The 26,855-nt window shown below is 39.9% G+C and overlaps 1 protein-coding gene across 1 annotated transcript in view; it reads left to right on the top strand.

Moving 5' to 3' along the window:
* The first annotated feature begins 5,768 nt into the window (after nucleotides 1-5,768).
* DGKE (diacylglycerol kinase epsilon) overlaps nucleotides 5,769-26,855 on the top strand; it is a 32,105-nt gene continuing 11,018 nt past the window's right edge. The window contains exons 1-6 of the mRNA XM_063112916.1: nucleotides 5,769-6,232; nucleotides 14,801-14,960; nucleotides 16,738-16,857; nucleotides 18,683-18,826; nucleotides 19,087-19,244; nucleotides 19,589-19,640. Of these exons, the coding sequence (XP_062968986.1) occupies nucleotides 5,769-6,232; nucleotides 14,801-14,960; nucleotides 16,738-16,857; nucleotides 18,683-18,826; nucleotides 19,087-19,244; nucleotides 19,589-19,640 (1,098 nt within the window). The remainder of the gene's footprint in view (nucleotides 6,233-14,800; nucleotides 14,961-16,737; nucleotides 16,858-18,682; nucleotides 18,827-19,086; nucleotides 19,245-19,588; nucleotides 19,641-26,855) is intronic.

Below are 26,855 nucleotides of genomic sequence, written 5' to 3' on the forward strand. Positions count from 1 at the left end.
GAAACTTATACAGAGAAGTTGTGTGGCATTGGGCAAATGTCTTAATTTCCCAAATCACTGTTTTCTCATTTATAAAACAAGAAAATGATAATAAAACTTACCTCCATAAGGTTGTTTGAGACTTAAAGGGGTAGTACATGGAAAGTTCCTGACAGTAAGATTCTAATACTTGGAAACCAGTTATCATCATCATTATTATTCCTCCTTCTCTATGAGAAATGACCATTTTTTATTTGCATACCACCCCTACTCATGGATACATGATTGAAAGTCTGTACAGACTCTCATCCAGGCCAGTTACAGAAGCCAGCCAAAGGCCCAGGGGGTCCTAGGAGATGGGGGCCGTAGGTCCTAGCCCCACCCTGTCACTGACCTCCCACCTCCACTGCACATCCAGGCCAGTGATAGAAGCCAGCCCTATGCCTGGAGGGTCCTGGGAAATAGCCCACCCACCATCGCTGCCTTATAACCAGGCTGGCAACAGAGCCAGCCAGACTCCTGAGATCCTGAGGGACTGGGGCCAGGATAGCCCTGCCCCAACCTGCGACCAGCTCCTAGAAGATACTTATCAATCACATGTATTCCTTTGGGGTGTGTGATTTATCTGCTCATGTCCTTCACCAAATTTCAGCTTAGATTTTTCTAATTCATTTTTAAGAGTTCTTTTTGCAATAAGGATGTTAATCTTTGTGTGTTTAAAAGAAAACAAAAACAAAAAAAGTAGAGAATAGAATAATGGTTACCAGAGGCTGGGAGGGGTGGGGAGGAAGATAAGGGGTGAACTAATGGGGACAAAACTATGCTATCTACCCCAAGTGAATCATTGTGCAGCATATGCATGTATTGAAACAACACACTGTACCCCACAAAAATAAATATAAATAAAATTGAATTTAAAAAATAAAGAAAGAAACTCTGTACAGATAACCAAAGATATAGAGATTAAGATATACAACTTCATATCTTGGTGAAATAAAAATACACCTTTATTAGAAAAGAAAAAATGGCCCCTTTTGAATATGAGTTGATTTGCCTACCGCATCCACCCCCCGGGGCCTCTGGCTTCTCTTCACATATGCTCAGCACCTCTACACACACACGCCCCTTCCTGTTTGGAGCAGCAGTACAATTGTAAGACGTTTTGGCCCTGGACAGGGGCTTTTCCAGCCTACTGTCCGCTTCCACAAGTGGACAATAATTTCTGCTCTGGGTCTAGGACGTAGGCCTCAACTTACATCTGCCCAGCAGGTGAGGACAGCCAAGGTCAGCATCAGGTTCCTGATGGCCAGTGCCAGGCTTCTCTCCAAACTGAAAAGGAACAAGAGGATTAATGGCAGAGATGTAGGAATATAAATTGGGTATAAATAACCATACTAAGGGAATGGAGCATGCACAGAAAAATTTGTGAAATAATTTCTAAGTCTACTGTCATATTACATTTCATTCAGAAAAAGTGCTAGGCCTTTCACTGGAAGAGAAAAGCTCTAGTTCTTCTGGGTAAAAAACAGTGAAATGTGTGCTGTTTTTCTCTGTGGGATCTCAGCTGGGATGATAAAGCTTCAGAGAGATTAGGAGACTCTCCAGCAGTTCTCAAACCCTAAGGTGCATAAGAATCACCTGAGGTTCACCAGACATCTAGAAAGCCTCCTACAAAGAAGATAAAGACAAAAAAACAAACAAAAAAGCAACGTGGGTCAGAGACCATCAATTAGAGGAAATAAATAAATAACATCAATATCCTCCGAGAGATAGGAGAAAAATTTTGCTTCCATGAAACATAAACAGGATTCTGTAAAAAAAAAGAATATTCAGAAAACAAATCAACAAAAAGAAAGGGCTGAGAAATTAAAAACATAACAGCAGAAATTGAAAACTTAATAAAAAGAGTCAAGAATAAAACTAAGGAAATCTCTTAGAAAAATAGGCAAAAATGAGAGAGATTTTTAAAAATGGGAGGAAAAATATTCTAAAAAGAAAGGACATTTACCCAAATGAGTTGAAAACTTATGTCAGCATAAAAACCTGCACACGGATGTTTATAGCAGCTTTATTCATAGTTGCCAAAATTTGGAAGCAACCAAGATGTCCTTCAAGAGGGGAGTGGATAACTAAACTGTGGTACATCCAGACAATGAAATAGTATTTAGCAAAAAGAGAGCTATCAAGCCATGAAAAGACATAGAGGAACGCTAAATGCATGTTACTAAGTGAGAGAAGCCAGTCTGAGGACAGACTGCCTAGAGGGCCTGGTACAGATGCTTATTTGTACTGTGTTAATCTTGACCATGAGCAGAGGAGGTGCCTGCTCTCCCACTCCCCTATTCCCACGCACCATCTCCTGGATCAGCAGAAGATACTCAGGTCTCCCTGAGAAGCATTCTGTGTTAACCTTCTCCTGAGAACTTGAGGGAGGCCCTAATGAACTGAGATACCAAAATAGAAAGCAGCCCCTCCCTCTCCAGCCATATGTTTGCCAGATGTTCAAACTACAACACTGCTCAGATGTCCTCATTGCGATTAGCAATTTTATTTTTTAAACTATGTGTGTATGTTTTATAAGCTCTTCTGTATGGATGATACATTTCAAAATTTAATCCAAGAAAAAGTTTGAGTAAACAAATAAAAGGACTACCTGGGGAACTTGTTAAGAAGGCAGATTTCTAGCTCCACTACAATTCTGATTCAGGAGACCTGGTCAGGACCTGGGAATCCACATTTTAAATGATACTGATGCAGGTGGTCCAAAAACCACATCCTGAGACACCCTACCTGCGTGAACCACAGACTCTGGCATCAAACAAATCTGGCTTTAAAGCCACAATTGAGTTGACTCCTGGCTGTGTGATATCAAGTGTTTTCTTCGTCTATAAAATGAGGGTGATAAACGTAGCACAGTGCCTAGGATCTACTAATTAGCCAACACAGGTTAGCTATAATAATAATTATTATTGCCTCTCATGAAATAAGAGTATGTTTCCTCAGATGTGGTCATTTCTATTCATCCGTCCCTATACAGGTAAATTTTCAAGATGATTTTCACTTAGCAAAGAGGACTATTATTGTTAAAAACTTTTCCATAAGCCTTCAACTTTTCATATCCTTTAGCTAAATGTGAGAATCTAAGGAAATAACCCAAAACAAAGAAGTTATCTATAATAGCAAAATGTTAGAAATAACTTAAATGGCCCACAGAAGGAAGTTTACACAAACTGTGAGCTATATTCACAGAATTTAATTTATGCAGCCATTAAATGACCTTTTTAGATGTAAAAATTATTTTGTAATGCTAAATGAAAAAATAGCCAAATAGAGAATATATCTACCACACGATCAAAAGTGTATATACAAAAAAGTAAATCACTGATTCTACAGAAAATAAAGAATACAGACCAAAATGTTCAAATACAGTTGTCTCTGGGGTGAGAGATGAGTGATTCTTTTTTTCTTCCTTTTTACTTTTCTGTATTTTCCAAATATTCTATAATGGTAATGAAAAAAACCCATCACTTTTTAAAAGTATATTCTTTTGTTACCTTTTCAAAACTAAACTAATTTAAAGGCTCTGCATCAGCGAGGGTTTATAAAAGATGATGACGTTTCCACACACAGTACAAGCTATCAGAGCAGAAGGGATATTTTAGAGATCCCGCCTGACCTTCCCATGTTACAGATTTGGAATCTAAGGCCCAGAAAGGTGAACTGACAAGCCCAAGAGGACATAGTTTCACGTGGGAGGGGCAGGATCTGTTCCCAGGACTCACAATCCCATGTAATGTTCTTCACATTATACCACACTGTCATCATAATACAGCCTGTGAAATACTTCAGCCTCAGCCTCGCTACTCAAAGTGTGGTCCTAGAACCAACAGCATCAGTATGACCTGGAAGCTTATTATAAATGCAGATTCCAAGGCCTCTTCTTTCAGAAAGGGAATCAGAATCTGCATTTTAACAAGATTCTCAGAGAAATAACAAAATAACAGAAACTCCCTCTTTGATGGTTTAACTTAGGTTGAAGCTGACTTGGATAACCAAGTTAAAACAAAGTGATGACATGACGCATGCTTCTCAACCTCTCCGTGCCTCGGTTTTCCTCATCTGTAAAATGGAGATGAAAAATCTAGCATGGTGCCTGATGGGAAAATGGAACGATTTGGTCAGGCTCCCCTCACCTTGGAGCCAGTTTAGGGTCCTTCAGTAAACATTGTATTTGTGTGGGTGGAGTAAGTGCACCTGCACTGCGGGGCCACTTTGGCTGGTTGTTACTGCCTCCAGCACCTGCCCTGCACAGCCTTGTTTTTCCAGACCTGCGCTTCCAAGGACCGTGTGGCGGGTTGCCTAGCTTATGGACCTGTGTGAAGGGGTCTGGTGACCTAGCCTGGCATGGAGGGGTCTGGTGACCCAGCCTGTTGTGTGAAGGGTTTGTGACCCAGTCTGTGAATGGGCTCGAGGGGTCTGGGAGCTCCAGACCCAGCCCTAGCTCAACCATCAGCCCAGTCGGTGCAGGATTACTGGCAGGTAAAAAAGCCGCAACAACTAGTGTGGTCGCCTAGCTTTACAATTGGCGTCAGGAACGGGATTAAGAGCTAGACAATTGGCGCTGGGAGCAAGATTCACGACATCAGCCTCGCAGTAGCCAGTAGCCCTTGTCGTAGCAAGACAGTGCCTAGCAAGTTCAGAGATGGAAGCTGGAGTGCAGGAAGCCATTATAACCGTGCATGTTAGGCATGGTTCAACAGCCCTGGTGTTCTGTGAGGGCTGGGATTCCCTGCACAGTGCTTGGCAAACAGTAAACGTTCAGCCAGTGTGTGTTCAACAAATAATTAGCAAGAGTGCAGGTGAACTGATCAATTTTTGATATAGATTGTTCCATTCCTTAGTATGTAACACTATCAAAACTGCCAGTTTTCTCCATTCCAACATTCAAAAACGTACCAGCTCCCACTTCCACCAGTCGGTGAGGAGAGGGGTAGGTCGACTCTCATAGATAAGCTTAGCTGATACTGCAAGTCATTCATACTAGAACTTTCTATGATTATGAATTTACAGCACGCAACCCTCCATCAGACAAACTCACCCCATTGTTACTCCGCCGCCCGTTTCCCCTAAGCCCCCCTTCCGCAGTATCCCGGCGCCTTCTGCGGCCCCGCCCCCTCAGGCCTGTCGGCCTTTCCTTCCCGCCTCACACCTCCGCCCCGCCCACCCAGGACTCGCCGCCGCAGGCCCCGCCCCTAGCTCGCGGCCCCCGCGGGCCGGCTCGGCTTACGTGCCCGCTCCCGCACGAGCGCTCCGCACGCGCGGCCTCATCACCGCCCGCTGCCCCAGCGTCAGGCTCCTGCGGCTCGAGGTAGGGCCTGAGGGCCGGCGGGCGGGCGGGACTGAGGTGCGGATCTCCGGAGACCTCGCGAGAGGGGCGAGGGCGCGGGCCGGGGTAGGCCTCTCCCTGGGGCCGGAGCTTGGGCAGACGGTTACGGACGCTGCCCGGCGCCGCCTGGGCCAAACGCCCGGCTTTTCCCTGGAGGGTGTTGCGCCCTCCCCTGGGCCAGACCGGCGGCGAGGTGAGGAGGCGGCGGCAGCCCTGGGCCGCCGAAGGCTTTCCCGAAACGGGATGGGCAGGGAGGGCGGGGACAGGAGCGTGAAGGCGACGCGGAGGCGAGGCGCGGGCTCGCCGCGGGAGAGCGCGGAGCTCCGAGCAGGGCGGGGAGGGGAGAGCGAGCCCGGGTGGACCCCGCCGGTTTCTCTCGTAGGGGGACAACGTCCTGCGGAGGATGGACGGGGAGAGGCGGCCGGCGCCGGGCCCGCCCTCCCAGGGCCTGTTTGCGGACGCGCACCTGGTGCTGTGGACGCTGTGCTCGGTGCTGCTGCCTGTGTTCATCACTCTGTGGTGTAGCCTCCAGCGCTCGCGCCGGCAGCTGCTCCGCAGGGACATCTTCCGCAAGAGCAAGCACGGGTGGCGCGACACGGACCTGTTCAGCCAGCCCACCTACTGCTGCGTGTGCGCGCAGCACATCCTGCAGGGCGCCTTCTGCGACTGCTGCGGGCTCCGCGTGGACGAGGGCTGCCTCAAGAAGGCCGACAAGCGCTTCCAGTGCAAGGAGATCATGCTCAAGAATGAGGGCAGAGCCCCAGACACCATGCCCCACCACTGGATCCGTGGCAACGTGCCCCTGTGCAGTTACTGCGTGGTTTGCAAGCAGCAGTGCGGCAGTCAGCCCAAGCTGTGCGATTACAGGTACGGCCTCGGTGGGTACTCGCTGTGCCAGAATGCGCAGTGGGAGTCGGGATTTCACAGAGTGGGTGTAGAGGCCTGCTTTCATCTCGGCAAATGGCCTGACGTGCTGTCGTGGAGGAAGTAAGCTAATAAACATCCTTGGTAGCGTGCAAGCGCGGTAGCTTTGCAGTAGTCATTCGCTGACGTGATGCGTCTGGCCTCTGCTCCTTAGCCAACCTGCCCTTTCGGGTGATAAAACTTGGCTCTTAACTTTAATCCGGAGGTCTCTAAGGGCTGCCTACTTCATGGTCACCGTATGTTAAATATTTTAGCTTTTGTTAATATTGATTGTCTCCCCATTTTACATATGGAAGGATGAGGTATGGGCAAATTAACCTTTCCCTTTAGCCACAAAACTGATTCATTCTGTTTGGTACTGTGAATGTACAATGAAAAAAAGTGTCATTGCACGGCAGCACTTTAAATATCTTTTGCCTATTAGCTCTTGGTGCCTTAATGAAATATACTCAAAAATAACACAGAAAGGAATATTCCTTTTGACAGGTGGTCTTTCAGGATGTGTAGCATCTTAGATAAGTGACCTTGAGTAAGCCAAGAGTATTTTAGTGGCTTTTACATAGGCACTGGACAACTTAAATATTGTCTGAAAATAGGTGAAGATGTTCTTTGCTCATGTTAGAGATTGGTAGGAAGAGATGCTGCTTTGCAGACCATCTATTCTAACTCATTTCATAGTGGAAAAATTTAAAGCCCCTTAGGTCTACTCAGTGGTAAAATAGGACTGGCTTCCAGGATTTCTAACCCCCATGATAGGATTAGGAATACTAACACCTGTCCTTATCTGAGCCTTCATTCTGGACCTCTTCATTGTAATGGGTTTTATTTCTGAAAGGCGGAAAGGCCCATAATCATGTTTAAGAACTGAACTAGAAAGCTAGCACTAGATAAGAACCTACTTTTTTCAGTTTTTGCAGAAAATCCTTTTTTTTTTTTTTCTTTTAATTAGCATGAGCCCAGAGAAGGAACAAAGAAGTCTGTAACTGGTTGTGATCAATCAGTTATAAACACCACTGCACTAAGAGTGCCCATGTGTTATCTTTAAAATACAGTTGTGCTTCTTGCATCAGTGAGAGCCAAGTTACCAGTGATTTTAAATTTGATAATGAATCGAGTATTGTTATGTTTCCTTCCCTTCTCTGTGTCTGTGCAGAATTAGATAAAAATAGCTTCCATAAATATCTTAACTATATTTCAAATACTCCTCAACAAATCATCATAGTGCTTCTGATCCTGCACCCAAATGATCTTTTTAAAAATGCAGATCTGATCAAGTTCCTGCTTTGCTGAAAATACTCTCAAGTTGCTCCTCATTACTTACAATTATTGTCTTACGGTGTAAACTCCAAGTGCTTAACATGGCACACAAGGTTCTATGTGCTATCTGGCCTCTCTGCCCTTATTTACCACCACCTGCCTTTGTGCACCAGCAAAACCAGGCTGGTTGTATCTTCCTTAAAATATCAGGCTTTTTGTTACTGCCTTTCTTTTTCTCAAAGCTTTCCTCTCAGTATCCTTCTGGCCAGCTTCTAGGCATCCTAAAAGACTCATCTCATTTCCTTTCCTCCAGGAACCCTTGCCTGATCTTCTACTCACTTTCCACCACTCACTCCCCAATTTTTCTGTGTTAATGATGACATGTCTTATATCTCAGTGGTTCTCAAATTAAGGTCCCTAGACCAACAACATCAGCCTCACTTCAGAATCTGTTAGAATGCAAATTCTAAGGTTACCAGGTTTTGCAAAATGAAATATTTGTAATATTTGGCACATACTTATGCCAGAAAAGTGTTTGTTATTTATCTGAAATTCGAATTTAACTGGGCATCCTTCGGGCGGGGGGGATTGGGGGGTTGGCAACTCTAGCCCCACCCCAGGCTTGCTGAATCAGAAACTTGGCCTGAAGAAGCAATCTTTACTTTAATGGTAATTCTAAAGTTGTATAACCACTGCTACATTTATGTATCTGCCGGAGACCAGCTCCGCAGGATTCGTTGGACCTGAATAGGTGGTGTGGATTTGGTGAAAAGGAAGAGACGGACCACAGATGTCTAGTGCAAGTGTGGACAACGAGCACATGAATCTTGCTTTATTTATATGTTTTTACTTTATCTTTTACGTATTAATTTATCTTTTAATCAAAACATTTCTTATTTCATTTGTATTGAACAAGAAAGGTCAAAACGTTCCAAAGTACTCATGCTCTGACAAAAACACCCACTCATGCATCAGTAGTTTACCCCAAAGCCTGTGGCTTGTGGCCAGGAAACTATACAATAGCAGCATGCTTGGCTCTAGAGAGCGTCAGACTTTTAGTTTAAACTACAATTCTTAACCTTCTTAACTTACAATTTAACCCTTTTTTAATCTTAATTATACTTACTGCACTTAATTTTAATAACATTGATTAGTTATGGTTAACAATTTAATATTGCTTATACTCTATATTGATGATTTTAATTTATAAACAAAATCACAATGTTTATACCTTTTATTTCCCTGCCAATAGACTCCGGGAACAGCACAGGGGACAAAGTGAAAAGTTAAATGATCCTACTCTAACAAAAACACACTGTATCATTCTTATTATGACTAGGGAAACAACATGTTCTTGGTAAGTCAAGTGAAACTGTGGGAATGGAGAAAACAAAGAAATCTGTAACTGGTTATGATCAAATAATTGTAAACACCACTGCACTTGGACCCACCACCTCCCTTGGGATTGTGGATAGAAATCCAACATAATAACTTCATTCCACACGTACAAGAGCATGACCACAGCCACAATGGGTCCATGCACACATCACTAACGGAAAAGAGCAACAACAAAATTAAATCGAGCCAACCCATACCAGGAACATGCATCAAAAACACCTTTAGTACTGACAATGTCTTTTAAATAAACCAGTTAATTTTGATGTATTTTAACATGTCCTTTGAGAAACTCCAGGGAATTTCTTTAAGCCATACTAAGCCAAAAGGTTAGGCTGTTTAATTCTGGGAAGCCTTGTCAAGCAACTAAAGGTGAACAAACAAGAAATTCCATGGCCGTGCTACACACACGGGACCCCCTTGTAGCCTGTAGAACAAGGGGTATCACTCCTCAGGCTTCCATGCCATTCCCTATAGCAGCATGGCTCATGGCATGTACCCTTTCAAACATGAGCCTCTGTCCTTAATTTTGTGTCCTCCCTTTGAGCACAATGAATATTTGTGATGATGCATCTCCTTTTTCTCCTTACCTTGTTCTTACAGGTGACTGATCAGTCTCTTCCCAGCTTGCTGCACCCCTCACCTGTGGTGGAAGTTGTCTGTGTCTAATTTAGGAAGTGTTTATTATTTCCCAAAGAAAAGAGCACAGTGTCCTGAAGTTGTACATATTCTACAGTGTTCTGAACTGATTTGTTTTAGTGAGTAATTTTATGCAGGATTACAAACTGCTGTGACCTTCTGTAGGAATGATATTTTTTGGAAGGAGAAATCGAACAAATAGCTATTTAGAACCTTCAAACACAGGCCAGACTGTTCCTCTCTGTATTTTGTCTAGCCCTGGGGAGGGCTCCTTCCATGTCTGCCTCACATCCTTAGGGAAGTCTGTGAACTCCGAAGGCTGGTCAACAAGTTAGCATTTCACAGTGTGATAATGAGAGGTGATAACTGATTTTAAAGCCTGCAGCCTTGTTAAACTCTACAGAATATGTAGCAAAGGCCCTTTAATTTATACTCATTGAGTTATTATAATTTTTGAGCATCTGTTTTGTGCCAGACACTGTGCTAAAGTCTACTTTTCCTGTAGATTTTTCTTTTTGTGTGTTTCTGCCTCTACCACCAACCACTACACTGTATTTCTGTACCTAGTATCTTACCACTCCTTCCCTGTCTTTCCTTTTTTTCTTCTCACCTCTTTTCTGACTAAATAGGGAATTAGGTTATATTTTTAAGTATTTATTATATTTATTAAATAAATCTTTGTTCCTTGTGATGTTCTGTCTCATTAAGGAATAAAGTGGTTTTTTATTTATAAGGCATTACATTCCCCCCCACACACACACACACACACATGCTGTAGTTAGTAAAACAAAGCTTCTGACTCTTAGAAGGTAATTACATTGGGCTGCTTAGTCTCACTTTGATCCTAAATTTTGTTTCTGTATGCTGTTGGTATGTGTTTATTCATTTCGTTAATTATCTGAAACAGTGAAAGATACCACATCATATCCTAGAGCAGAGATGGGCAGGCAGACTGTACCGTAAAGAGCCAAAAGTAAATATTTTAGACTTTGCTGATCATGTGGTCTGTTGTAATTACTTAACTCTACTGTAGTACAAAACCAGCCATAGACAACACATAAATGAATGTGCGTACCTGTGTTCCAGTAAAACTTTATTCACAAAATCAGGTGGCAGACATATTTTTAGTTTTCCAAACCCTGTTCTAGTGTGAATCTCATAAATGACCATCTCAATTTCGTGTATGATTCAGCTGCCTCCTCCAGCATACTGAAATGCAGAGCTGTTGTGAACAGGTAATTGTTTTCAGAGAAAATAAGTAATGTTGCCAGCAGGTTTTTTTCCTTGTTAAACTTTTTTTTTTTTTTTTTTTTTTTTTTTTTTGATAAAGCAATCATAGTCCTGCACAAGAATAACACATTTATTCATGTAACATTCCATATCCTCATTTTCATATAAGGGAACTAGCTCGGGTATGTTCTGTGTCTTAATAAGGCTTTTAGTGACATGAATACTTATCAAAACTCAGCAAATGTATATGTGAACATTTCATTGTGTATAAATTTTACATTAAAAGAAAAAAACTTATAAACAAATAGTGAACTTCAGGTAATGATATGCCTACTTGCTGCTGAGGTATTTAGGAAGTATTCTAATATCTGCAGTTTACTTGGAAATGTACCAAAAATAAAATGGATTAATAGATGGATAAAAATATGACAAAGCAATTACAGTAAGATGTTGATGCTGGAATGTAGGTGGTAGGCATACCCATGTTCACTGTAAAAAAAAAAAAATTCAAAAAGCAAAATATTTTTAAAAGCAAGGAAACTATCCTTGTTTTTAGGAAATAGTTGCTGAAATATTGAAGAGTGAAATCTCATAATGTCTAAAATTTGCTTTCAAATGATTCGCAAAATATGAGCATATATTGCAAGAGAGAAAGCAAATTGTAGAAGAAAATGTTAGTTAAGAATCAGAGTGAAGGGTGGGTTTAAGGATATGCATTTTGCTATCTTTTTGACTTCTCTGGAAGTTTGAAATTTTTCAAAATAAAAAAATAGAGGAAAAAATAAAGATTCTAAACAATTACCCAATGATATGATGGTAAAACTAAAATATCAAGACATTATTAGTAATGTATTATTTTCCCATTGGGTTTAAAGTCTAGATTAAGTTAAATGCTAATTATAAGATATGTAAAGAGAATAGGTCTCAAGTTTGAATATGGTATTTCTAAGGAAAAACATAATTACATAACTAATAAGCACTAATTTTGGCTTTACCTTTACAGAGCAAAAGCTGATAATAGCCATTATCTTGGTTAAAAAGATCTTCTGAAATGTATGAGAATTTGGTAAATGATTAATGTGTCACAAATCAGTGGAAATAGAAAAGATTATTTTATGAATTGTGCTAGGACAAGTGGTCTTTGGAGGGAAAAAAGATTAGCTCTTCATAATACACAAAAATAAATTCCAGATGAATTAATGCAGGGATTCTTAACTTGGTGGTCCATAGATAAAAAGTTCTGAGAAAATTCTGACACTTTCACGAGATTCTCAATGGAATCTGTAGCCCCAGAAGGTTAAGAAGCACTGAATTAAAGATATGAAAACTGAATTTGGGGGTTGGGGGGGATACCTGTAGGTGAATGTCCAATTTGGAAATGGTAAAGGACTTTAAGATAGTTCTTTTTTTTTTTGGCAGCTTTTTCAGGGATCCAAACCCATGACCTAGGTACTACAAGGCTGTGCTCTAACTAAGTAACCAGCCAACAAGGACTTTAAAGTGTAACATCATGTAAATAAACTACAAAGGGAAATTTATGACAGTACTTCAAAAAGTTCATGGAAAGCTTTGTGTTATCTTTATATTCTATTTTTCCATGAACTTTCTGAAGTACTCCTGTAGACTACATATCAAAGAATAAACTTAAGTGCATTAAAAAGTAAATTTAAAAGAAAACTGAAACATGTTTGCAATCAATATGACAGAAAAGAGGTTGATATCATAGGTAAATAAAAATGCATGCTGTTAACTATAGGACATAAGTGAATTCACAAAAGAAGGCCAAAAAAATGCAATTTTACCTAGAGGTCAAAGATCTCCAAATTAAAAAACAATACTTTTTCTGTCTGTCATGTTATCAGGGAAAATGTTTTAAGTACTAATGAGCAGTATCAGCAAGTGTTAGATATGATAGATGTCTTCATGCACTGGTAACAAGCATGTTGCACAGACATCAAAAATCTTAGGAAAATGCGTGCCCTTTGATTCAGTAATTTCTAAGATTGCAAGGACATAATCTCATTTATGTTTGAGATTGTTCATCACATTGTTTATACTTACAAAAATAAACTGTCTAAATTTTTTTTTTAAAAGAAAAAGCTGGCCAATTAGCTCGGTTGTTTAGAGCATAGTGTTGATAATACCAAGGTCAAGGGTTTGGATCTCATACTGGCCAGCAGCCAAAAAAACAACAACAACAAAAGAAATTTTAATAAATTATGGTATATTCATATGATATATGTTTGTTACAAACCATGCTTTTAAAAAATATTTAATAGCATATGAAAATATTCATGATACCATGTGGGAAAAAAGCAGTATCCAAATATATATACATCATATTACTAACCTGAAAAACAAACATATATGCACTATAAAACTGAGAATAAGTATATCAAAAAGTTAAGAGTGTCTCCGAGTGATTTTTATTTTATGCCTTTCTGTATTTCTAAATTCTCAAGCACAAGCTGGTATTATTTAAATTACAGTTTAAAAAAATTATACAAGTAGTTCATGAATATATTCTGGTTTTTAGAAACTCAAGCAATACAAAAGAATATAGGATAAAAAGTTAATGTTCTTTCCGTCCCTCAGTCCTACTTTTCTTCCCAGAGGAAACAATTACGAAATAATTCAGTGGGTATCTTTTCAGATTACTTTCAGTAATAAACTATTTTAAAGTTTATGGTAGACCAGTCAGTGGAGGTATTATACTTAAGCTGCATAACCAATCTATTGTAGTTTCTCAAGCTTAGTTTGAAAGCACATATCAACAAATTTTACTGTGCAAGTTATTTTACAGTGTTCTCTTTAACATATTATGCAGATAACTTTTCTTTTAGCAGTAAATAGGACTCTTGAGTAAACAGCAGTAATTACTTGACAGATCTGAACATCCAAAGGGAAAAAACAGCCTTAAAATAGAAGGCCAACAGAGTTGACTGCTGGGTGAAAGAATGTTTAGCCTCTTTTTTTTTTTTTTTTTTTTTTTAATTCACTTAATTATAACCCTTCTTTTCTGGTGGCTTGTTTTTGTCTGTCCAGTCAGATCTGCCTTATCTGTGAGTGGATTAAATACTTAGCAGATTAATAATAGAAACCCAGGACCTTTACCATTGAGCACTGTTCCCTGCTGGTTTCACGCATTGGATCCAAACAGAGAGGCAAATCTGAATACAGATATTCTGTCTGTATTTCAAAAGAAAACATATAAGCTTTTTCATACAAATATTTTTGTATTAATTGTCAAAAAGAAATGAACCATTTTACTTAAATTTACAAGTTAAGAGATTTTCAAGCTGGAACTCAACTCTTCAAGGGCTCCAGGTCAGTGGGGCATTTAAGCTGCAAGGACTTTAGGCCTCACAAACCTATCTATTTCAACCAAAGCACAGATGATGCAGAAAACCAGTGTTCTAGTTCAGCTTTTGTTTACCTGGATTATATCTATTGATGCTTACCATGTTATAAATTAAAACTGAGAAATTGTTACAATATTCATTCTTTTAAATAATAACATAAGTAATGTATTTTTACGAAAATTTAGTAAGAAGAGTGGCATCGCTTTACATTTTTGCACATTTCTTTGGCTTAGAAGTTAGCTAGGTTCTCATATCTGCTTCCACGTTCAGTCTGTTGTGATGGAACATGTCATATAGCTTCTGGAAGACTCCACTATACGCTTTTCAGAGTGAGGGTGAAATAACTTCTTAGCTTTATTATTAAAGTGATTTTAGCCTCACAGATGCCCTGAAAGGATCTTGGGGGTCCCAGACCACGCTGTAAGAGAACCACTGTTAAGTTAAACTGCCAAATATGTTCAAACTTTATTGCTTTATTTTCACCATGTAGATACAGTTATATACTTTTATTTGCCTGTTTTATGCTCAATGGTGATAAAATCACTTAATTTTTTTGACAAAACTGATTGGTTTGTGAATCAGTAAGTTTAGATTTAAAATTAATTAATGCCTTTGTTTCTTCCTTCAGATGCATTTGGTGTCAGAAAACAGTACATGATGAGTGCATGAAAAATAGCTTAAAGAATGAAAACTGTGATTTTGGAGAATTCAAAAACCTCATCATTCCACCAAGTTATTTAACCTCCATTAATCAGATGCGTAAAGACAAAAAAACAGATTATGAAGCGGTAATTAGAGCTTACTTTTCTTACATAATTGACTTCTATTAAGTTGTTTAAGTCAGTGTATGAGACAGTTAAGACTATGCAAGAAGAATCAGGGCCAGGAATAAAATAAACTTAAATAAAAGGTCAAGACCAAGAAGAGAAATAAAATGCCATTATGGTAAGCCATAAAACCCTACCCAGTTCTTAGAGATTTGTCACAAATTTTGACTCTTGAGTTCTTTCACGTCTAGAGGAGGTTGGAAATGTTGTATTGGTGGTTTGTAAATCATGCCTGCATCTAAATCACTTGGGAAGCTTTTTTAAAATACAGATTCCTGGGCCGAGCCCGTGGCGCACTCAGTAGAGTGCGGCGCTGGGAGCGTGGCGACGCTCCCGCCGCGGGTTCGGATCCTATATAGGAACGACCGGTGCACTCACTGGCTGAGTGCCCGTCACGAAAACGACAAAAAAAATAAATAAATAAAATAAAATAAAATACAGATTCCTGAGTCCACCATCATTGCAATGTTTGATTTAGTTGGTCTTGGGGAGATCCTAGGCATCCATAATTTTTTAAGGTCCTTCGATGATTATGATGAACAGCCAGGTTTGGGATTCCTGACTATTGCCAGTGAAAAGAAAACATAAATTTTCCTCACACCTGTCCTAAAAGAATTTTTCCATTTTGAACTTTATATAGTTTCCTTAGAGATAAGTTTACATTGCACGTTAGCTGCTCTCACAAATCATGTTGAACATTAAAGCTGTTGACAACAGTTTGCCATATATATGTATGTGTATGAAAATTGATCTAAATATATCTCAGTCTTTATGTAGCTCTTACAGATAATCATAAAAATTTACAGGTTTATTTTTTACTTGAATTTGCCAATATAATTGAACTATTTTGTTTTAAAATTAGATTGTAACTGTTTCAAGGTAAGATTTTATATCTTAAATATCACCTTTGTCAATATTCTTGCAAGGAAAGGGGCGTTTTAAAACACCAGTGTTGTAGTGATACATTTTTTTTTAAATGTACAATCCCTTATTTATCCAAATTCAATCTGAGATCAAAAGTGATGAGAATCACTAAATAAAATTCCAGAACAGCTTCATTAATGGTTACGTTTACAAGGAAAGGGGAAGAGGAAAGAAATAGATTATGGAAAGCATTAATTTCATTTAACTTTTGCTATTACAAATCTGAATTCTGAAATCTATTTCTGAGTACCCCATTTAAAAAAAATTTTTTTTTTAAACTTGCAAACTGAAATACACAAGAATAATCCAGAAAAGGAAACTCAAGATATCAGAGAAAAATCAATGTTCATTCTATAAATGGTTGAAAGAAATTGAAATGTAGTGCTTAGGAGACAAGACTAATGAAAGATAACAGTGCTTCAGGTGTCTAAGCACAGCAGTTCTGTGGAAGAACAAATGAGAGTTGCTTTCAGAATCAAAATTAGAACAGTGGAATGCAAGTTATTGAAAGACAGATTTTTCAATTCAAGTTAGGTGAAAACTTGCTAACAGTTTGATTTAAGTACCTTATTAGTGAGTTCCTTCTTACATGAGTATCTGAGCATATGCTGGATGACTTACCTAGAACCATTAAGTGGTAGGTTAAATTAGTTAATCACTAACATCCCCCTCCATTCTTAGAGTTCTATGATTTTTATATTTTATTGGTAGTACTGGTATAGTTGTTTTTATTTCAGCAAATTACAGCACATTGTTATCAAGGAGTGAAACGCTTTTCACTAATGTTGATTTTTTTTTTTTTTTTTTTTTTAAGCTAGCCTCAAAGCTTGGAAAGCAGTGGACCCCCTTAATAATCCTGGCCAACTCTCGTAGTGGAACTAACATGGGAGAAGGACTATTGGGAGAATTTAGGATCCTGTTAAATCCAGTCCAGGTAACTAAAGAGAAAACCTTTTCTTTATTAATATTTTCATGTTTAGCTTTTCATTTTCCCTAAAATGCAATGGTTATTAAATGCTTTAAATCATTAATCACCTGATTATTCCAAAGAATAGGATCAAATCACAAAAGGATCAAAACATTCAAATACGGTATATGGAGAAACAGGAACTCTCCTGGTGGGAATATAAAATGGTGCAGCTACTTTAGAAAGCAGTTTGGCAGTTTCTTAAAAAGATAAACATAAATTTACAATATCACTTAGTAATTTCACCTCTGAGAATCTACCCAAGAGAAATGAAAACATGTCTCACAAAGATTTGCATGCAAATGTTTATAGCAGTATTATTCATAATAGTCAAAAAGTGGAAACAGCTCAACTGTCCATCAGTTGATGAGTGGATAAACGAGATATGGTGTACCCATGCAAAGGAATACCATTCAGTGATGAAAAGGAACAAACTACTGATACATGCATACTACGGTGAATGAACATCACAAACATGCTAAGTGAAAGAAGCCGTACACAAGAGACCACATATTGTACGATTCCATTTATGCAACCTGTTCAGAAAAGGCAAATCTATAAAGACAGAGAGTAGATTGGTGGTTGCCTGAGGCTGGGACTGGAAATGGGGAGTGACTGCAAGTAGGCATTGAGGGATTTTATGGAAGCAACAAAAATGTTCTAAACTAGATTAAGCACAACTCAGTAAACCTACTAAAAATTACTAGCCTGTTTACTTTAAATGGGTAAGTTTATGATATGTAAATTATACCTCAGTTTTTAAAATATGAAAAAAAAGGATCACGCCATTAAGATTGAGTGTACATGCTGGCAACTTCTACCTTGAAAAACTAAACCCATTGTGCAACAGTCAGAAATGCAGTAACTTTTTTCCTTCCAATTTGTATTTTTTACACTTTCAGTATTAATACAGCTTAAGAAAATTCTAAAAATAAGGAAAGAGAAAATCATCTTTCTCAGCAATTTCCCCACACAAATATGTCATTTATTTTCATTTTCCCTGTTCTTTCCATTGTCTGTGTGTTTCCATATTAACAATGTATGACAATCTAAATGCCAATTTGCATTTTGTTTTCTTTAATTAATGGTATAAATATTTTTCCTGTTACAACGTAGTCCTTATAATTACATACTTAATGTCTAAAATAATTAGTTGAACGGGTATATCATAATTTATCCAGTCTCCCACTGTTGGAAGTTGAGATTGTCCCCAGGATTACATTATTATATCTTTATACATGGGGCATTTTCATCTTTTGAAACATATTCCTAGGATTGTTTACATAATTATGGATATCAAGTATGTTGCATTTTTTTGTCATTTCATATATATTGCAAAATTGTTTTCCAGAAATTTGTACTAACTTGCACTAGTGATGGTTTAGAAAAAGGAATTATAAAATACGAAAGACTAGTTACAGATGACCTTATCACATTGTAGTTTCATGTGCGTAGGGAGGAGGCAATATAGTATAATGGATAGACTATCAGTTTGTATTTATATTTCAGCACTTACTTATCTAGAAAATCACAGGCAAGTGATTTAACCTTCCTGTACCCAGTTTCCTGATCAATAGAATGAGGTTGACTCCTGCTTTGTAGAGTCAGTGTGGGAAGAACCACAATGAATATCAACAGTCTGGTACAGTGCCTGGCATATTGTAAAAGATAAATGCATAGTGGCCAGTTTTGTTATTCAGTCATATCTCTACTCACCTTGGAGGAAATCATCCTTAAAGATGAAGAATGATGTCAGATAAAAATAATGTTTTCTTTTTCTTTCACTTTCTAGGTTTTTGATGTAACTAAAACTCCCCCTATCAAAGCCCTGCAACTCTGTACTCTTCTTCCCTATTATTCAGCTCGAGTACTTGTTTGTGGAGGGGATGGGACTGTGGGCTGGGTCCTGGATTCAATTGATGAAATGAAAATTAAGGTACCAGTTTTCAAGAACTACTATAGAAGCACTTATAAGATAAATATACAATATTTTCGTTTTTATTTTATTATACAAGTTAATATTAGAAGACATTGCCAATTTTGAATAGCTGAGAATGAGATGGTATAATTAAGCAGTTAGCACAACCTACAGTTATATTTTTATCTTCATTACTTTGGTCTTTAAGTTTTATAAAATATTATTATTCTGCAAATGTTTTGAAGAGAAAAACCTAAAATATATCTTCAAAATTCTAGGGACAAGAAAAATACATTCCACAGGTGGCAGTCTTGCCTCTGGGAACAGGCAACGATCTGTCCAATACATTGGGTTGGGGAACAGGTTATGCTGGAGAAATCCCAGTTGCACAGGTCTTAAGAAATGTAATGGAAGCGGATGGAATTAAACTAGATCGGTAAGTTAAACTTCCCCAAAAAGTAGATTTCTTGAGCTTTGGGAATATTGTTTGGTTTGTAAAAGAAGATTTGTGTAGATGTAAAGTTAAATGTAATTTAAATGTAAAAGACTCTGTTAGTTGTATTTATACATAGATGCTGGTTTGTTTTGTTATTACATAAGGGCCAAGATAATAAGTTTTGCTGAGTACTTCTCCCAAAATGTTCATACTCACTGAAATGTGGATACTTTTTCAAATGCTATTTTAATAGAAAAAACTCATTTATCAGGCATCCAGAGTACAGGATTTTTTTTTGGTAAAAAGTACTGATTTTTTTTTTTTTTTTAACTTCTGTTTTTTAGATGGAAAGTTCAGGTAACAAATAAAGGATACTACAACTTAAGAAAACCCAAGGTATGTTTTTAGTTCTTCGGTTGCATGTAGTTTTGGCAGACATGCATGGATTGCCTCCATTACATAGGATGTGGCTCTCTGGTGGGATACAGAGACCTGACGCTTATCTCGAGGGAGCTGGTTATAGAGCAGAAGAGAAATTAACGTGCTCACCCCAAACTGGACTGTAAAAAGTGCTGTGGGAGAGAGTAGAGTGCAAGCACACTTAGTTCTGCCCTGGCAGATCAGGCTGAGAAGATTGCAGAGAAAAAGACCTGCCGGTGGTCCTTAAAAGGTAAATACAATTTAGAGCAACAGAGAAAAGAGCAAAGGACCTTCCAGGCAGAAGGAAAGGAGATGAAAGAGTACAGAACATGGTTGGCAAGTAGCAAATAATACAAAGGTAGCAGATCTATGTTTTAAAAAGATACTCTGGAGATTGTGTGAAAATAGCTAAGAAGCCTGCACTAGGGCAGAAATAAGGAGATTCTTCAGATGAGGATGATTCAGATACATTTTAGAGGTAGAATTGATCAAGATTTGGCTATTGATTGGTATGAAGGAAAGAGAGAAAATCATATTACTACTAGATTTCTAGTTTTGATGACTGAATGTATAGTTTAAGATTTGGGTAGGAAGAAAATTAATTAGATTTGGGGCACATCAACCCAAAAGGCTGTGGACCATTGAATAAGAAGCTGAAAGTTTAAACTTATTGCTCAGAAACGGGGACAGAGCTAGAGATGTAGATTGAGGAATTATAGATGGTTTGGGAAGTAAGATAAACTACGAGGGGCCATGGCCCAGGTTGAGACTGATAGAAACTGAGAGCCTGGGGGTTGTGAGGAAGGTGAAAAGCAAATGTAATGGGAACCCAGGAGTGAAAAGCGTGGATGCATAAAGTACATCCTCTCTAGATGGTGAGGTCTGAGGTGTGGCATGTTAAACAGAAATGGAAAGTGAGATTCCTGTCTATAGTTATCAGCCTTGAACTGAAGCTTTATTTCTGGTAATTGTTTAAATGCTGAGAATCCATGAAAGAATGTGGGGGGGGAGGGAAGAAGGAGGTCAAGAACTACATCTCGAAAAGAGATATATTTCGGTGACACTCTGACAAAGCGGGGCCGCTAAAGGAGACCAAAGAGTACAGTGAGTGAATAAGGAGAAAAGAGTTGTATAGAAGACAGAGTTATAGAAGGTGGGTGAGAAACAGCAAAAATAATGCAGACTTGAAAAAAGAGCATTAGGAGACACCGAACATGTGCATTTGTCTGTACTTCTCCATCTCCTTGCCACCAAAATCTCTCTAAAATGGTGATAGCAGATCTTGTAAAGATTTTGAGAAGGCACAAAACCTTAAGGGCAAAGAGACCAGGAAATGAGATGGTAGCGGTCTCTGAGAGGCCAAAACTAAGAAGGTTTAACATATTGAAGAAAGCTGAAATGCCAAGTGCCTGCAGTACAGAAAACTGAGAAGGAAACCAGCTTAGTGGCAGAACCAAGCAAAGGCTTAGGAGTTAGGGTCACCAAATCACTTGGAAGGCAGGAGAATAGGATGGAACTGAAAATAGAAGGGAGTAGCCAAAGAAGCTGTTTCCTCCTAGATCACCTCCCCTTCCCCAGCTTCATGTAGTCAAATGTGGCCCTCCCCCACTCAAACAGAAGATTGGGGTTTATTCTGGGTAGTTTAAAACTACAGGAACTCTAGCCAGCTAAAAATAGACACTGAAAAATCTGATTCAGTGCAAGGTGTGATCCCTGGCTCTTTATTACACCCACTCAGCTTCAAGAATACTGGCAAACAGGACTTCTCTCTAGGGAAGCCAACCTGCCCAAGAAAAGATTCACAGACACTGACATTTGGGTGTCCCCCAGCAAAAGGGCCAGATTCCTGTGCTGTAGCCCTGTAATGAAACTCACCCCCTGCAAGCCCTGCCTTTGGATTCAAAGCTGTTTGCCTTTTATGCCTTACTCTTAAATGTGAACAGATACACCTAAGGACTGGAGGCAAGAACAAACATTTAAGGAAAGCCTCTACCATCAGAGAGCCCAAAAGAAACAAACAGGAAAAAAGAAATGTAGGAAAAACACAGATAGTCTGGCAAGCCAAAGGAAATTGGGGGGTGGAACTGACATCCTCAGAGAGGGATGAAAATAGAAAGGGTGCTATAAAAGGAACGTTTGGAAACACTCACCCCCAAAAAGTCTCTTATACATTAAAACTTGATATCAGATTGGAAGGTACAATTGAAGACACCACTCAAAATACAACAAAAAGCTAAGGAGATGGAAAATAGGGGGAAAAATAAAGTCAGGGGACCTATTCAGGGAAATCTAATGACTGAAAAATGGAAGTTTCAGAATGAAAAAAGTAAATGGAAGGTAGAAAATTATCAAAAGTAATGAAAATTCCCCAGCATTTTCAGGTCGAATCAATAAAAAGTCTTACACAAGGCATCATGAAATTTCAGAATTCTGAGGATAAAAGTAGAATTGTTAAACTTTCCAGAGGGGGGAAAAGTCACTCACAAAGTATCAGGAATTCTCAGAAGCAGCATTGGACACCAGATGACTGTGGAGCATAGCCTTCAAAGTCCAAGGGGGACCCAGCAGCAGTCAGTGAGGGAGTAGGAAGTCCCTATTAAGAAAACAATGAAGAATACTTAAAATTGAGAAATCAAGGAATAACAGTCCGATTATGTCATTTGGAAATACAGAGATAAATAACAGGAAAAGGAGCTATAGAAAGAGCTCTGGGAGCAGGAATTATAAGTGAGGAAGAGTAGACAGAAGACTACTATGTTTCCTTTGAAGCCCTTTAGAACTATATGACTTATTAAAGTGGGTTGCTTTGTTAAAAATAAAAATTGAATTTAAAAAATAGACAAATTAGAAAAGGTGTTGAGAGATCCTCTAATTGATTCCTGTACTCAAAAGTATTTGGCAGTTATCATAGTGCCTGGAATGCTAATATTAAGGATGTATTTCTCTTGGGCCGGCCCGTGGCTCACTCGGGAGAGTGTGGTGATGATAGCACCAAGGCCACGGGTTCGGATCCCATATAGGGATGGCCGGTTAGCTCACTTGGGAGAGCGTGGTGCTGACAACACCAAGTCAAGGGTTAAGATCCCCTTACCGGTCATCTTTTAAAATAAAATAAATAAATAAATAAATTTTAAAAAGGATGTATTTCTCTTTTTGGTAAAGCCAGTCTAACAGGTGTGAGGTGATAGATCATTGTGGTTTTAATTTGCACTTCTCTAATGATGTTAAGCATTTATTTTATATATCTGTTACTTATTTGTATTTTATTTTTTAGAAATGTTTATTCAAGTCCTTTGCCTATTTTTTAATAAGGTTGTTTGCTTGTTATTGTGTAGTTTGAGTTCCTTTCATATTTTGAATATTAGCCAATTTTCTGATGTATGACTTGCAAATATTTTCTTCCAATCTGTGGGTTGTCTCTTCACTCTATTAATTGTTTCCTTTGCTGTGCAGAAGCTTTTTAGTTTGCTGATGCAATCCATCTGTCTATTTTTGCATTCATTTCCTGTGCTTTTGGGGTCATAGTCAAGAAATCACTGCCTAAATCAATGTCAGATCTTTTTCCCCATGTTTTCTTCTAGTAGTTTCATAGGTTCGGGTCTTACATTTAAGTCTAATGCGTTTTGAGTTGATTCTTGTATAAGGGATATGTTAAGGGTCCATTTTCATTCTTCTGTATGTGAATATGCAGTTTTCCCAACACCATTTATTGAAGAGACTGTACTTTCCCCATTGTATGTTCTTGGCACCTTTGTTGAAAATCAGTTGGCTGTAGATGTATGGGTTTATTTTGGTGCTCTCTAACCTATTCCATTGGTCAATAAGTGTTGATGAGGATGTGAAGAAAAGGGAACCCTTTATACGCTGTCGGTGGTATTGTAAATTAGCACAACCGTTTTGGAAAACAATGTGGCGGCTCCTCAAAAAACTAAAAGAATTACCATATGATCCAGCAATCCCACTTCTGGGTATATATTCAAAGGAATTGAAATCAATACGTCAGAGATGTCTGCACTCTCCTGTTCATTACAGCATTATTCACAACAGCCAAGATGTGGAACAATGTAAGTGTCCATCAGTGAATGAATGGATTTTTAAAAAGTGGTATACCATTATTTACAGAATTGGATACTATTCAGCCTTTTAAAAATAGGAAATCCTGTCCTTTGCAACAACATGGATGAACCTAGAAGACATTATGCTAAATGAAATAGGCCAGGCACAGGGAGACACATACCGTATAATCCCACTTACATGTGAAATCTAAAAAAGTTGAACTCATAGAAGTAGAGAGTAAAATGATGGTTACCAGAGGCTTGGGGGTATGAGAGGTCGGCAAGGAAAGGGGAGATGTTGGTCAACAAGTACAAGATTTCAGTCAGATAGGAGGAATAAGTTCTTGTGTCCTATTGCACATCATGGTGACAACAGTTAAGAATTGTGTTTATTTCAAAATAGCTAAAAGACAGGATTTTAAATGTTCTTACCACAAAGAAATGGTAAGTATTTGAGGTGATGGATATGCAAAAAAAAAAAAATGTATTTCTTATCAGTACCAGGGTCTATTACTCAGTAATAAAAAGGAGCTAACTATTAAAATATGTATTTACTTATCAGTGATCATTCCTCCAAAGAAAGGCTTGGGCAAAATTTCACACCAATTAGATGATTCAAATAAGACATATTTTCCACCCTTTTGCTATCAAAAAATAAGATATACCATTAAGAATAGATGTGCTATAATTAAATAGGGTATTCTTATCTTTATGGAAGAACTTCCTGACAATTAAATGCAACTAGACAGAACCTCATTCATCTCTACATCCAAATATTTATTTAGTGCCCACCTGGTGCCAGGCACTGTTCTAGGTACTGCAGTTTCAGTGATGAAATCTTGCCCTCATGGAGCTTATGTTGCCCCATCTTTAGTTCCTGAAAAAAAAACCCTAGGAAAGTGGGAGGGATAAAATTTAAAAATAAAGGCAAATTAATGTATGAAAAGGCAAATTTATGTATTTTTGGTTCAAATAAGATGTTTAAAGTTTTTTAGAATTAGGATTTTAAATTATATTTTGGATTATTATCCCGGAAGAGAACAGGCTCGTCCATTTCTCAGTAGGTGTCAGAGAATGAGGAGGAACTTCAGTTGCACCAGGAGCTGAGTATGATTTGATGGAGCATGGACAATCATGCAGATGTACGACTGGATGAAGGGGGAACTTAGCAAGACCTGTTTGTTCAGATTCTTCTCTGTGTCCCTGTGTCTTCAGAGATAAGATCTGCATCTTCCAGTTATAGAAAGGGTACCTCTCAAATGAGGATCTTCTTCAGGAAAAGGATGACCTGGGAGAAGAGGGGGAGGAATGCAATGCTCGGTCGCTATGTCATTTGAGAAAGCTTCTTATGGTTCTAATGAAGTGCCCCTGTGGAAGTCAATCTGGACGTCTTTTACCGGGAGGACTGTGCCAGCAGCAGCATCTCACAGGTGAATAAATTGGCCACTGGAACTGAAAAAAAAAAGCCTAAAAGGAGGTCTAAGATGGCGGTGGCTGCGGTGGTTGGCGCGGAGTAGCTGAGGTGGAAAAGGCAGCCACTGGGCTTCAGGCAGCCGGGAAACTTGTGGACCTTCCTCTTGCCATCTCTTAAGGGAGGACCGCTGGTGGTGGCCGGTCGTGGGGGCTGACCGCCACTTTGCCCTCGGCAGGAGAGGCTGCCTCATTTACAGGCAACAGCTTTGAAGTATGGAGCAGGAAAAGAACTGTTCCGTAGCTGCAAAAGCAAGTGTCTAAACAGGGAATACAGCGCCAGGGCTGCTGTGGATGCAGACAGGATCCTGGAGGCCGGGGCCGCGCTGAAGGCAGCCAGCTGCCCTATTCAGGATTCGAGGTTTCAGGCCGGCATAAAAGAAGATTCCTGGGAGCGCCCAAGCCGCGCTGCGGGACCGAGCGAGCAGCCCGAGGTGGCGGCGGCCGAGAACGGGGAAGGTGACAAACCAGAGGCAGAGAGTGAGCGCCCGACCTGGCACAGCCCTGTGAGTTACCCCTGGCCCGGCCCTGCTCGGGGGGTTGATGCCCACACAGCTTCCGCCTTCATCACCGCCCTGGGGCTGCCTCCATTTTCCCAGGTGGTGGCAGCTCCGGCCCGGCTCGGCTCCTCACTGAGCCTTCCCACTTGCTTGCCCCGGTGTGGGGCTTCCCGGGGCCTGCGGGCTGGCCTCCCCTCCCACTCCCTCCGCAGTTCTCTGGTGGGTTGGTGGCGTGGGGCGTCCCCGGCCAGTGTTGGGAGGGCAAGGAAGTACGGGCGGGGCCGACTCTATTCCACCACACCCTGGACTCCAGCCCCCGGTAACTTCCTGTTACTGGGAGGCAGATACCATCTCTGCGGCCACCAGTTTGGAAAAACGCCTAACCAATTTCTGGTTGGGAATAGTGTGGTAGGAGTGTTCCCAAGTCCGCTTGAACCTGCCAGAGAGCTGACTGCAGGCGGTCGCTAGACTCGGCCCATGCCGGGGGGATACAAAGGTGAACAAGTCCCGAGAAAGATCTACACAGTGCTACAAAGGCACCCAGAGCGACCGGTCATCTGTGCCTAGCAGAAACCTGGTAGACTTCCTGGGCGAGGCAGTGCCGAGCAGGGTCTTGAAGGCCCAGCTGATAGACGAGGGTTGCAGAAGACACATCCCAGCCGAGCCCAGTGCACACGGAGTGGGGAGACGTGCAGCCAGGGAGGTGGAGACTCGACAGAAACCACACACCCTGTGGGGTCGCCACTGCATGATCCAACAGCCTGGGGCAGAGCACACGGAACAGGGAGAAGTCCTGCACGGGAAGTGAAAGCTCAACAGAGATCACACACCCTGTGGTACGTGATCCAGCAGCCCAGTAGAGTCCAAGCTGACCAGAAAGGTGGCTCCCCGGAGAGGCCCAAGACCCGAGGCAGCCATACACACAAGGCACTAGAGGCCAACTGAACAGTCACGGAGGTAGCCATACCAAATTGGCAACCACAGCAACATCTTAGTCAATAGTCTCAAACCGGTGGCCTGTGAAACCCCCTGCCACAATGAATAAACATCAAAAAAAAGATACCAGAAATACAAAAAATCAAGAAAGTACACCACCAAAAGTTAATAAATCTCAAACCCTAGATCCTATAGAACAAGAAGCCCTTGAAATGACTGACAAGGAATTT

The sequence above is a fragment of the Cynocephalus volans genome, chromosome 10 (assembly GCF_027409185.1).
Source record: "Cynocephalus volans isolate mCynVol1 chromosome 10, mCynVol1.pri, whole genome shotgun sequence".
In the NCBI taxonomy this organism is placed as follows: domain Eukaryota; kingdom Metazoa; phylum Chordata; class Mammalia; order Dermoptera; family Cynocephalidae; genus Cynocephalus; species Cynocephalus volans.